Raw genomic sequence first — 12,460 nt, forward strand, 5'->3', positions numbered from 1 at the left:
GACGGCAGCCGAGCGCGGGCCCCCTCCGCTGTCAGGGCCGGGAGGTGCGGCCCAGGCCTGGGGTCCCCCCACCCCGGGGCCAAGCCGCACACACAGCGAGCGGGCCGGTCCGTTGCTAGAAGAGCCGTCCAGGAAGGGATGTCGGGGTGGCGGCTGCGGCCACTCCTCACCTCCTCTGCCACTGCCGAGCCGCAGTCCTAGGTGTTTCCTAGGGGACCATCGCTCTGCGTGTCACTGAACCCTGAAGGCAGCCCCACACGGCGGGCACGGTCCTGATGCCCAGGCTACAGATGAAACGGGGGGCACAGGCTGCCCACGGGCACCCTGGCGGGTGGCCTGGCACACCGGGCCTGGGTGCTCCCACCTACAGGGCACGGGCACCGCTGGGACACCCCACCCGGTGCTCAGACACCCTGAAGAGTGGACGTGAGGGCAGCTGGTCCCCTGCAGAGTTCTTTCATCCCACCGTTGCGGTCCTCTAGGGAGGGGGAAGGACCAGCCGCTTCCAGTTTAGGAGAGGCAGCAGTGACAGTCCTCGTGGCCCACGGGCGTCTCCCAGGTGATACTGCACCAGCAGGAGCAGCACCGCCCGGTCAGGGTGCTGGCACCATCCTGGCTCAGTGGCCCTTCCTGACGTCAGAGGAAACACCCAGGGCTGGTGCTGCAGTGCAGGAGGCCAGGACATGGGGTGCGGGCCGGGGTCCTCACTGTGCTGCGGCCAGGACCTCGTCTGGAATGAAGCCTGGCTGGAGGTGAACGCTTCCCCTCCTGGCCCCCCTTTGAGATTTGAGGGCTCCCTGGTTCTCCGCAGCTCTGTCCCCCGCACCTTTCCCGGAGGCTTGGGGGGGACAGGCAGGAGGGGAGTCGCCTACAGCAGCCCAGCCTGCTTCATTGCATCGCTTCACACTGTAGTCCGGCCCGCTCTCGTCCTGCAGCTGGCTTGGGGGCCTCGGGACTAGGGTGGCTTTAGGGATTGCGGACGCGGGCCTTCCTGGGCCTTCGGATTTGGGGGTTTTGAAGCCTGGAGCAGGAGAAAGGGAAGGTTATTGATGACCCAGGTGTGAAAACAAAAAGCGCAGGGACGTCTAGGTGGCTCAGTGGTGGAGCTTCTGCCTTTGGCTCAGGTGCTGGGATCGAGTCCCACGTCGGGCTCCCCGCAGGGAGCCTGCTTCTCCCTCTGCCTGTGTCTCTGTCTCTCTCAAGAATAAATAAATAAAATCTTTAAAAACCAAAAATCAAGAAGCTCAGCCAGGAACCCTCTTTGCAGACTGAGGGGCAGGCTCTGGAGAAAGCACGTGTGGTACAGTATTGGGTGGGAGTCTGTCGGGCCAGGCCACCTTCTAGAAAATTCCCGCATGTGCAACCCCAGGCTGGGGGAGGCAGTGCCAATTGCCTGCAATGGGACACTCTGTGTACAGTGAAAGGTAAAGGCTTGTGTCCCACATCTGGACCAGCAAGTGAGATGGTGCCAGTTCCTTCAGAGCCGCTGGCCAGTCCTCCGGGACCTGGAATCACTGCTCCCCTCCACGCCGTTTCGTGCAGAATAAGGACTTGCTATTGGCAGATGGAAAGTTGTCTGCTTTTCCGGGGGAGTTCAGGCTGAAACACCTGCCGGGGCTTTCCTCTGCAGGGTTTTACATGGAGTCCCTAGAATCACAAGAATGTCCTGCCCTCCACCTTCCCAGATCAGATCCTGCCACTTCCCTGCTACAAACTATTCCAGAGCATCACGGTTACCCTTAGGACACAGCCAAAATTCTTCAAGTTTGCACATGTTCTTCTTATTTCCCCAGCTGCCTCACCCACGCTCCCAGGTGCTCTCTTTGCTCCACCCATTCTGGTCTTTTCCCAGGTTTTTATACTCACTACACTCTTCTTCTGCCACAGGACCTTTGCATGCTTTCTCCTATGCCTAGAGCACTCTTCCCTCCTCTCTTTGCCTAAACTCCTACTCAACTCAAGCATTGCTTCTGACAAGTTGAATCCTCCCGTCAAAGGCTCTCATAGTTCCATGTACCTCCCTCACTAACACCTGATGAACTGCAGTTGTAAATAATTATTTGATCACCTGTGTTCCCTAGATTATAAATTCCATGAGGACAGAAATCTTCTGTTTTTGTTTACTAGCAGAGGACATATTTGTTGAGTGAGAACATAAATAAATCCCAAACTAAAAATCCAACTCCTGGCTCATTTAGGCCTGTGCTTCTGAGAATCATAGAATTGCAGAATTGAAACCTACGCACACCCCAGCCTTCAATCCATCCATCAATACTGCTGTGAGCATGATGCTTTTTCTGTTAAAAAAAAAAATGAAATCTCAGTGTCCGTATATAGTCAGTAAATTATACTGTGTTTCTTCTCTCTCCCCCACATCCCGGGTCCTCTCCTTGTCTGTTGAATTCATAATCTCTAGCATTTATATTAAGTGACGTGCCAGGTGTTGTAGAAAATAAGCAAAAGAAAGGCCTGCGCCCTATTCGTGTGAAGATAAACAGTGTTGCTCCGAAAAGAATATTCTGGGCCCCACACTGGCTCTGCACTTTCACTTTCCCCTTTTCATTTCTCTGGCTGTATCGTGATCAATGATAAAGGCCTTCCTTCCCAACCGTGGCTGCCCAGAACCTTCTCCCTACAATAGTGTCTGACCATTTGGTGTGATACAGGTTTCCTCCACACTGAAAGTACAAAATAAAACTCGGAAACTTGTGAAGATAGCCACGTAATGCAAGTTAAAAAGCCTTGTATTAAATCCCGAGCCAGAGGTCAGAGGTCGGGGCAGCCGAAGGAAGAGGAATGGGGATGGGGTGGAGATGGGGTAAGGGCATCCCAGCCACCGCTAACCTGTCCTTCTCTTCTTTGCAGTGGCAGGCCATCTCTCTGACAGTCATTGAGAAGGTTCAGATTGCAGCCGCCATCTTGGGTTCCCTCTTCCTCATCGCCAGTATCTCTTGGCTTATCTGGTCAACCTTCAGCCCCTCAGCAAAATGGCAGCGCCAAGACCTCCTCTTCCAGATCTGCTATGGGATGTATGGATTCATGGATGTGGTGTGCATAGGTGGGTCTGGGGGCTTGTTTCTGTGGGAAGTGGGGAGCCACGAGCTGGCGAGTTAGACAACCTCACAGGGTCCCTCCTTCCGGAAGGTCAGAGTACCAGGCTTGAGACTTGTAGGCTCGAGAGGAGCCAGCGCCTTAGACACGAGGGGAGAGCGGAGTGGGGGAGGAGACAGGCCAAGGAAGGAAGACCTCCATCTTTCCCAAGCAAATCTAGTCTTGCCCAGTTGAGGATGAGGCTGAGGAGGCTTGCCTCCCAGAAGACTTGAGGAAGGTCAGTCCATCTGCCTCGAGTGGGAGGTGGAGGCCCGCTCCTCTGCTGTGTACTCCATGGTTGCCAAGCCATGACAAGGGGTGGCTACGCCTCTGGCTCCATTGTCTTCCCGGCAGAACGCCCAGAAACAGCCATGACGACAGCTGCCCCCCCCCCCCGCCGCCCCCGCCTTTTTCGGCTTCCACGAGCCTATTACAATGCCCCAGATCTCCCTAGTCTAGTGGTTTGCCAACTGTGGGTAGTCCTGGAGTTCCATACGCAGCTTCGGGAACCAATTTTGGGAGCGGGCCATGGGATGCAGCACAGACAGGCTCCGAATCCTCGCCCTTGCTTCACCTTGACTTTCTGTACTTTTACCCATTTACCTATGTTTCTGCTCTAGGTAAGATTTTGGTTTAAAGTCTTTGGTGTCTTAGAGAAAAAAAAAAAAGTTGGAAACCCGCCTCTTTAATTCCTGCCTGTTCCCTTACACCATTCCCAAATCTGTGTTCTTTCCTCTTCTTTTATGTTAGGTCAATTGGTGAAGGGCCGGGTCTTCTTGTTGTTGTTTTTTTTTTCCCCAACCAATGCTTATGGTTTTTAAGTCTGGAGTTGTCACTGGGGGGACCGAGGTCGTGGTTTTCTCGCAATGACATGAAGCCTGGCTAAGTGCTCGTCAGACATCCTCACCTGGAACTCTCGGGTTATCCCCTGGGCCATGAGGCTGACCGCACCGAAGCGCCACAGTTGTCTTCTCTGGGCTTTCGTTTGTATGTCATATCAACTATGTGCACTGCTCCTTTTGGCAGGAAAACATCTCTTAGCTAGAGTTTGGCTGGGAGGATGCTACATGAATTTCCTTGGGATTCTTTAATATTAGGAGTCAGAGAGGCCTGGAGACTTGCATGCTGATCACAGCAGCCAGAGAGCAGAGATGCTGGCACTTGGATACTTGTGTAAGCCTCTTGCGGCCTCTCCCTGTAGCTAAACCAACACATCAACCCGGAGTTCCAGAGCCTTTATTTATTTATTTATTTATTTATTTATTTATTTTTTCAGAGCCTTTTTAAAGGCAGGCTTTTGTGGCACCTAGACAAGACTGCCCAGGTTTGGAGAACTGTGAATGGGGAGGACTTTGACTTTGAGCATTCTAATTTAGTTCTCCCTCCACCAGTATTCCTTCCTACCCCGCTGAGGCCGGGGTTGTTGCTGCCAGGACCCAGGTGTGTCTCCATATGGAGGTGTGCGGCTCTGGCATGGAGGGGGGCAGCAGCGGACGGCCTGTAGGAACCTCTCCAGCTGCCCTTCATTCTCCTTCAGGCAGGCTTTGGCTTGGTCTCTGATGTGTGCTTCTGTGAGACTTGCTTTCCCGTCACGTGGTGTATTAGTCAGCTTTGGCTGCGGTAACAGGCACCTCCAGAACTGCAGTGCCTCACAACAACAAGCATTTATTTCCCACTGATGGGTCTGCATGACAGCTGTGGCTCAGCGGGGCTTGGCTCGGCTTAGCTTCTGAGTGTGCGTTGGGTTCCAGCCTGCTCTGAGTGTCTCCTCGTGCTGGGGCCCAGGCTAAAGGGGCAGGGGCTGCTGGGGTATACTCTTCTAGCCAGTTACAGGAGCACAAGAGGACTGGGGGAAACTTGCAGAGCCTCTGGAAGCTTCTGCTCAGTACTGACACACTGTCCCTTCTGCCCCCAGCCCGTGGGCCAATGCAAGTCATCAATGAGCCCAACATCAACGTAGGGGTGGGCCAGGAAAGCGTACTCCTCCTCCCCTGGATGGAGCATGGGAGGGAAAGAGGAGCGTAAATACTACCTACCATTCAGGGCCCCATAGATTTGAAGACTGAGGGAGGTGAACATAGAAGAGACCATGTGATCAACCTGTTGATCAACCTACAACTCCTGTTTTGAAAGTTGAGAGAATTGGTGCCCCGAGAAGGGGAGTAAGTGATCTGCTCTAGATTGCTTAGCTGGGATTAGAAGCAAGGTTTCCTGATGGCAGCCCAGTGCTCTTTCCAAAGTCCTCTTGCATCAGACAACAGGCGTCTTCAGTGTCACTTATGGGACATCTGCAGATGCCACCTGCAACTTTGAGTGCTCCTGGGCCCACTTGGAAGAAAAGCCCTTAAATAGGCCTGCTCCCTGCCAGCCTCCGCAAGGCAGGTCTAGGCGAGCACCCTCTGAGCCACCCAGCACCCCTGCTTGGGCTTTCCTGGTGCCCTGGTCTTTCCTGCTTATTGAGTCTCCCTCGGAGTCGGGCTCCACAGAACCATCCCATCCTCTCTGTCTCTTTCTTGGCTCCTCTCCATCTGCCTCCCTCCAACCCACTTCTATCTCTTGAATTCTTTCTCTGCTTACTCTTCAAATATATATGGCACTCAGTCACCCAAGTTCTGGGAAGAAGCACAGTGAGCCAAATATTAAGAGTTTCTGAATTGCTTTCTTTCCTTCCAAGTTTTTAGGAAAACATAATTTCCCAGGATGCAAAGCCACACCATGATCTATCCAATCTGCTCGACAAGCCAGTGACGGCCTGGAGACTGCCGCTGGACAGGAGGGGGATGTACAGGGACCATAAGTGCTTTTGGTGCTGTCCAAAAGTACTCAGATATATTTATATTTAGACTAGCTCACCCTTAAAGAATTTAGACTGCTCTATCATTTTGTTGATTATAACTGGAGCTAATTCAGTGTCTGAGTATTTCTCAGGGGCAATGATTTTCTTCCCATTTTTCAGATGGTGAAACTGATACTGAAAGATTTGTCTTAGGCCGCCTCAGGCAGCAGAGCAGGACTCTCAGTCCAGTGTTTCCTAGGAGAGGTTGTCCATGGGAGAAAATTCTGGGAGACAAAATTAAAAAAAAAAAAAGAGTAATATGTGATCTAAAGAAGAGAATGGAAGGTGATGGACAATAGTTGAAATGTATAAAAAAGTTCGTGTGATGGTTGGTTGCATTGATGGTGATTTTGATATTGGTGATAATAATCAGTAGTGATGTTGGTGGCTTTAAGGGTGAAGTTCAGGTATTAGTCACTTCTCTTCTGCAGTGTTCTGGACAGTTGAGGGGAAGATACCCAGGACTGCAGATATGGTTATAAAGTATTAGCCTTTGAGGGGCTCTCTGGTAGGGACAATAAGGTGGAGCCTGGAATGTCTACCCGCAGTGTGTTTACTTTTAGGCTCAACTAGACATTTAGAGTCACAGAACTACCCGAGAGTACACTTGTCACTAGATTCACTTTGAGGAATTTAGAACAGGAACCACACGCAGCCTCCGCAAGGCAGGTCCAGGCGAGTCCTTGCTGCACTCCATATCCTAGTTCAGGGATAGTCCCTCAGCCCCCAGATGATAGCTCAGAAAGAAGGAGATGAGACCCACAATTGTGGGTACAGGATCCACCTTGACATAGTTTCCCCACAGAAGTCATGCACAGTTAGAAGTGTCACTGTACTCAGGGAAGCTCAAAGCTACTGCCTCCCATCAGGCATTCACAGTAAAGCACCCACCAATCAGGGTTACCTCCAACCGAGGGGATGTTGTAACACAGCTGACACTCCACCTTTGTCAGAATTCCAGGGAAACAAGTCGGAATGCCAGCCCAGGGTCTAGTTTGTTTTGAGAGAAAGAGCAAGCAAGTCATGTAAGTGTACCGTCACCTCTATCCTACTACCTCCTGTCCATGAATCTCAATTTCTGGCCACTCAACTCTGTTTCACTGAACCAATGAGAGGCAGAGGAGCTGGAACAGGGAAAGAGACCTCGCTGGGTGGGCCAGAAGGAAACGTATGTGATCTTCTTCCTGCATGAAAATGAATAACATAGACAAGAGAGTCACAGGGTGGCACCTATATTGCTGTTGAGGTGGTCATCAGTTTTAAAACTCAGTCAGTTAGCTTATTCCTATAGGAAAAGGGAAGTTTCCCTTCCAGAAGTGCTAAGAGAGTGGAAGAACATGCTGTGAAAGAGTGGGCAGGGGAAGGTAGAAAGTAGGTAGAGCTGATAATGGGAGAGGTGAGTATTCTTAAGAAATGTTGATTGAAAAAAAATGTTAAATGAAAGAAATCAATATCCATAGTCCCAAGCTCCTTGGATGGTACCGGGGTAGAAATTTGTCACCAGAAGAAGGAAAATGAGTCTAGCCCTGTGTTAGCTCAAAAGGCTGAAGAAGAAAGGAATAAGACCATCTGTTAAAATGAATCTTTGGACTTACTCTGTTTTTCAGACACCAAGAACAATCTGTCTACTCCCTAAGACTATTAAATAGCCTCAGATAGTAAAGACTCTGAGTAAATGTGAAATATATATCTTCAAAGGGCACCTAAGTGGCTCAGTGGTTGGGCGTCTGCCTTTGGCCCAGGTTATTATCCTGGGGTCCTGGGATCAAGTCCCGCATCGGGCTCCCTGCAGGGAGCTTACTTCTCCCTCTGCCTGTGTCTCCCCCCACCTCTCTCTTTCTCTCTGTGTCTCTCATGAATGAATGAATGAATGAATGAATGAATAAATAAAGCTTTAAGTAATCCTTAAAACTAGACTTAGCTTTTATCAGAATAAAAGATGTTCTAAGGGAAAACTCATGACGGTGAGAAAGATACAAAGGGACACTCCACTGGGTGCCAGCATCAGCCCAGCAGATATTCTCTTCCTTGAAGCCAAAATAATACAGAGTCTGGGACATGTCCACCTTGCTGCCCATGCAGCCACATCAGCTCCATCCACGGCTATGTCTGCCTGGCTGACGTCTAGGAAAAGGCCTTTGGTTCTCTCCAAAGAATTTTGCCTGAAGTGGGTCCCAGGAGGGTCTGGGTTCTCTGTTGGATGCAGCCTGGGTCCAGGGTTGTGGACAACGGCTCTAGACTTTGCTACATCAGAAGGTTGTACATTTTGGGATACCAGCTGCCCCTATAGATTAAACATCTCTTGGGTAGAGTCCTAACTTCCTAGGTCAATCCGTGCCACTGTGAAAACCAAAACTAGGTTGCTGTGGGCAGAACAAACCACCAAACTCCTGCAAGGGCAGAGAAGAATTGAGAAAGGGTGCAATAATCCTAAAAGATGAGCAGGGTAAGTATTATGATCCATATTTAACAGGTGAGGAAAGACCTAAAGTAACTGTGCTCCAGGTCATGTAGCTAAGCAAATGGCAGAGCCGAGAATTAGACCAAAAACCTTGGACTTCAATTCCAGGGCGCTTTCTACTGCTTATTTTATCTCTGATTGCTCTGTGAAATTGCAAAAGCAGAGCCTGCATGGGGAGGCTGGTTGAAGGGAAATTGGTCCCCTAATACCTTGACCCATAGGGTAATGGCTGAGCAATAAGAAATTTAGCAAGCCTTAGCTGCTCCTGTCCTGTATTCAGGGTCTTGGAGGTTAGCCATGGTTGTACCTCCCCTTTTGATCAGCGCTATTCTGACACCAGCTGAGAGGGAGGCTCAAGAAATTGGGGTGCAAACTTGAGTGGTTTGTCTCCCTGTGAGACACTCTAGTGGAAGGAACTTAGGGTAAGGGACGCTACATCTCCTGGTTAACATGAACTCAGGGAATTCATTCAGTCACTAAAAAATGTTTGTTGAAAGGGCACTCCCAATAAGAGTCACTTGCTCTTAAGGATCTTATATTTTACCTAGGAGGCAGACAAATTAATCATTTATCTCAGTGATAAGAGCTGGACACAGAGATGAGTGAGCACAGGAAAAGACTGAGGGGGAAGGGGCTCAGGATGGTCTTATCCATTCCTTCAGTAGCATTTCCTGGCTGTCTGGTTTTGTTCTTGAAACTAGAGAACTTTAATAAAGTAATGAATGAAACGAAGTCCTTGCCCTCAAGGAGCTCCCAGACTACAAATAAATCACAGCACAGTGGGGGCCAGTATAAGATTCAGAGAAAGGTGGAACAGAACAGAGAGCAGTCAACTCCCTCTTGGAGGATTCCAGGAGGGCTTTTTGAAGGAAGAAGCTCTATCCTTCAGCTATTTTCAAAAGATAGGTCAAAGTTTGTCCAGAAAAAAAAGGAAAAGAACATTTCAGGCAGAGAGACTAGCATATGTAGAGGCACAGAAATTTGAGAGAACCAGGTACACTTGGGAAACTTGGAGCAGGTTTGTGTGGCTCAGTGTCAAGAGCCAGAGGGAAGGTGGGTGATGGGCCACAGGGAAGTGGCAGTTGGCAGGAGCCAAATCCCACAGTATCATGAACCATGTGCTGGGCAGCTCAGACTTCGTCCTGTTGGTGATGGGGAGGCGTTGATAAGATTTTATATCGGAAAGAAGTGTGGTCAGATGTATGTGTGCTTTATTTTTTTTAAGATTTTATTTATTTAGTCATGAGAGACACAGAGAGAGAGGCAGAGACACAGGTAGAGGGAGAAGAAGGCCCCACACAGGGAGCCTGATGTAGGACTCGATCCTGGGACCCTGGGATGATGCCCTGGGCCGAAGGCAGACACTCAACCGCTGAGCCACCCAGGGATCCCTGTATGTGTGCTTTAAACAGGTAACTCTGGGGACACCTGGGTGGCCCAGTGGTTGAGCATTTGCCTTCAGCTCAAGGCATTTCCCGGAGTCCTGGGATTGAGTCTGACATCAGGCTCCCCGCATGGAGCCTTATTCTCCTCCTTCTTGCCTATGTCTCTGCATCTCTCTGTCTGTGTCTCTTGTGAATAAATAAATTAAAATCTTTAAGAAAATAATAAAATAAAGAGATAACTCTGGTACCTGTGGGGAGGATGGACCAGAGCTGGAAAGACTAGAGGTGGGGGATGTGGGGCAGTTGGAAAATGCTCACAATAGTCTGAACCAAAGGGAAAGAAATGCAAAACAGTGCAGTGGGGAAGAAGTATATCAGATGACCTTGAGAAGCGCTTAGGATGTGCGTGGGATAGGACTGGATGAACTTCTTTGAAGCAAGTAGGAACACCAGGGTCTGGCTTGAGTGGGGATACCAGAGCCGAGCATGAGACCAGGGTTGGCCATAGGAGAAGCAAAGGGGAACCAATGGTAAGTCTTTGGCAAAAGCACCAAACAAAAGGACCATCCCAAGCCTAAAATCCGGGCAGTGAGGTAAGAGTTCCCACGCAAAGAGTTTGCAATAGAAGAGAAGCAAGAGACAAGGAGTACATTACGGGCTGCAAAGAGGAGAAGGCACTGCCAGGAAAGAATCTCTTTGTGGGGGTAGAAAGAAGGAAAGGGCCTTTTATGGCCTCCTGTTCAGACAGGAAGATTTTGAGGACATTGGACCAGTTCTGATGAGGATCGGTGACTAATGAGAAGGAGGGGAGGTAAAGAAAGGTTTCTGTAGGCAGCTGGATAATGAAACTTGAACACAGGTTTGGAGGTCAACAACAAGAGGTGGGTAAAGCCGTGGGTTTTGACAAGGGAACTTAGGAGGAGCATTCAAAGAGTAGGTGGCTAAGGATGGAAACCTGGGAAACATACATTTAAAAGATGGATGAAGACAGAGAATGAGAAACAGGAGGGAATGAGTCACAAGATCCAGGATTTGGGATTTTGTGGATTTATGGAGTGGCAGGAGTGTGCTACATAAGGGTCTGGACCACATATTGCTCAGTTTCTTACTAACGTTGGGACCTCGAGTGATTTGCACAGCCGCTCTCTGCTTCCCTTTTCTCATCCGGGAAATGGGATAATAATACCATCTCCAGAGTGCTGTTGAGAGGCTTGAATGAGGTGGCATGTGTAAAGGAGCGGACCATTCATAATTACCAGGGACCAGGCTGGGAGGCACTTGATCGGGGAAGATTCCCCTTATTCCCCAATAAAGGTTTGCTGACACTGTTAAAACCAGAAGCCAGTCACGGCCTAGAGAGCCTGACCCCATGTCCTCACATAACTGAGACTCTGCCCTTATATGGAGCAGTGCCTCTTCTTGAAGGCTTTTAGTTCCCTCACCCGTGTCCCCTCCATGAGAAGATTTGATTACATAGAATGTCCTCACGCCACCTGCCTCCTCTTCCGTCATCTCTAATGATGCTGTCTTCCCCAGCTCAGAAGCTGACAGAGCTTCCCAGCAAACAAATGGGACAGTCTCTGCTCCAGTGGGTCAAGTTATTAGGATTTAACAAGAGCAAATTAATTAAGGTCTTTGGCACCAAAAACATTTTTTTTTTCCACTCCGCAGACCAGAGAGACTGGCCACCAAAAAGTCAAACCTGCAAAAATGAGGACCTCATCCTTATCATGTTTGGTTTTTTACTTACGAATGGGATGTGGTCAGGGAAAGGAAGGAGAGCGTTTCTGAGATTGTTCCAAATCTCTAAAACAGTGGAGTATGGTAATTCACAGAGTTGTAGAAAATCTTGTGTGAAAGCTTCCTCTGTGTGCTGTTCATTGAGGTTCTTTCCTATAATTTAGAGATACCTGGTGCCTGCCCTCGGAGATAAAGGAATTCAAATTCTAATTTATAGTAAGTGGGCAAAGGGGGGGGGGAGCAGCAGGACTACAAAAACATCATTTTTCAAACTTCATTTTAATTCACGTTAACTAAAAAACACTTAGATGGCACAAAGATGCCATGAAAGAAAGATCCTTCCTTTCTTCCTCCCCTTGGGCTAGAAATGACCTCATCTGTCAAATCTTTTAATTCCCTGACTAATAAACTGAAAATATGGAGGTGGAGCCTGGTACCGTAGAAGAGACTAGGGAGTAGAAAATGTAGGTCTGAAGACTGGATTAGCCACTTCTTCTCTGACCTTGGGCAAGATACTTCTTCTTTTTAGAGTTCGGTTAAGTCATCTATAAAGTGAGACAGTTGAACCTGATAACTTGCAAGGTACTTCTAGGTCTGACATTCTAGGATTTTGAAGTCATTCCTATTGTGAGAAGATGTCATAATTCTCAGGGGTTGGTCACTGTGGCCATGTGGGGGATTCTCAAGAAGGTTTGGCTAGACCGAACAACTGATGAGGGTCAGCCATGTAGATGGACAAGGTGATGCTCAGGCTGTGTTCCATTAAGTGCATATGGATTATCCAACTTTCCAGATTAACTGTTAACTCATGTTCCACCTAACCCCTGCCTTCCCCAACAGGGGCTTCCTATGCAAGGCCACCTCTGTCCACTGCTGAGCTGCTAGATGCTCCGTAAGTTCAGATGACTGATTTGGAAGCAGACACACCAAGTGAGCACTGTCCCCCTC

General features: G+C 49.2%; 1 protein-coding gene across 1 annotated transcript in view; it reads left to right on the forward strand.

The window, feature by feature from the left end:
• Positions 1 to 12,460, forward strand: part of MARCHF4 (membrane associated ring-CH-type finger 4) — a 114,271-nt gene that overhangs the window by 88,779 nt on the left and 13,032 nt on the right. Inside the window, exon 3 of the mRNA XM_072813498.1 lies at positions 2,866 to 3,058. Within this exon, the coding sequence (XP_072669599.1) occupies positions 2,866 to 3,058 (193 nt within the window). The remainder of the gene's footprint in view (positions 1 to 2,865; positions 3,059 to 12,460) is intronic.

This window comes from Canis lupus, chromosome 36, assembly GCF_048164855.1.
Source record: "Canis lupus baileyi chromosome 36, mCanLup2.hap1, whole genome shotgun sequence".
NCBI classification, from domain to species: domain Eukaryota; kingdom Metazoa; phylum Chordata; class Mammalia; order Carnivora; family Canidae; genus Canis; species Canis lupus.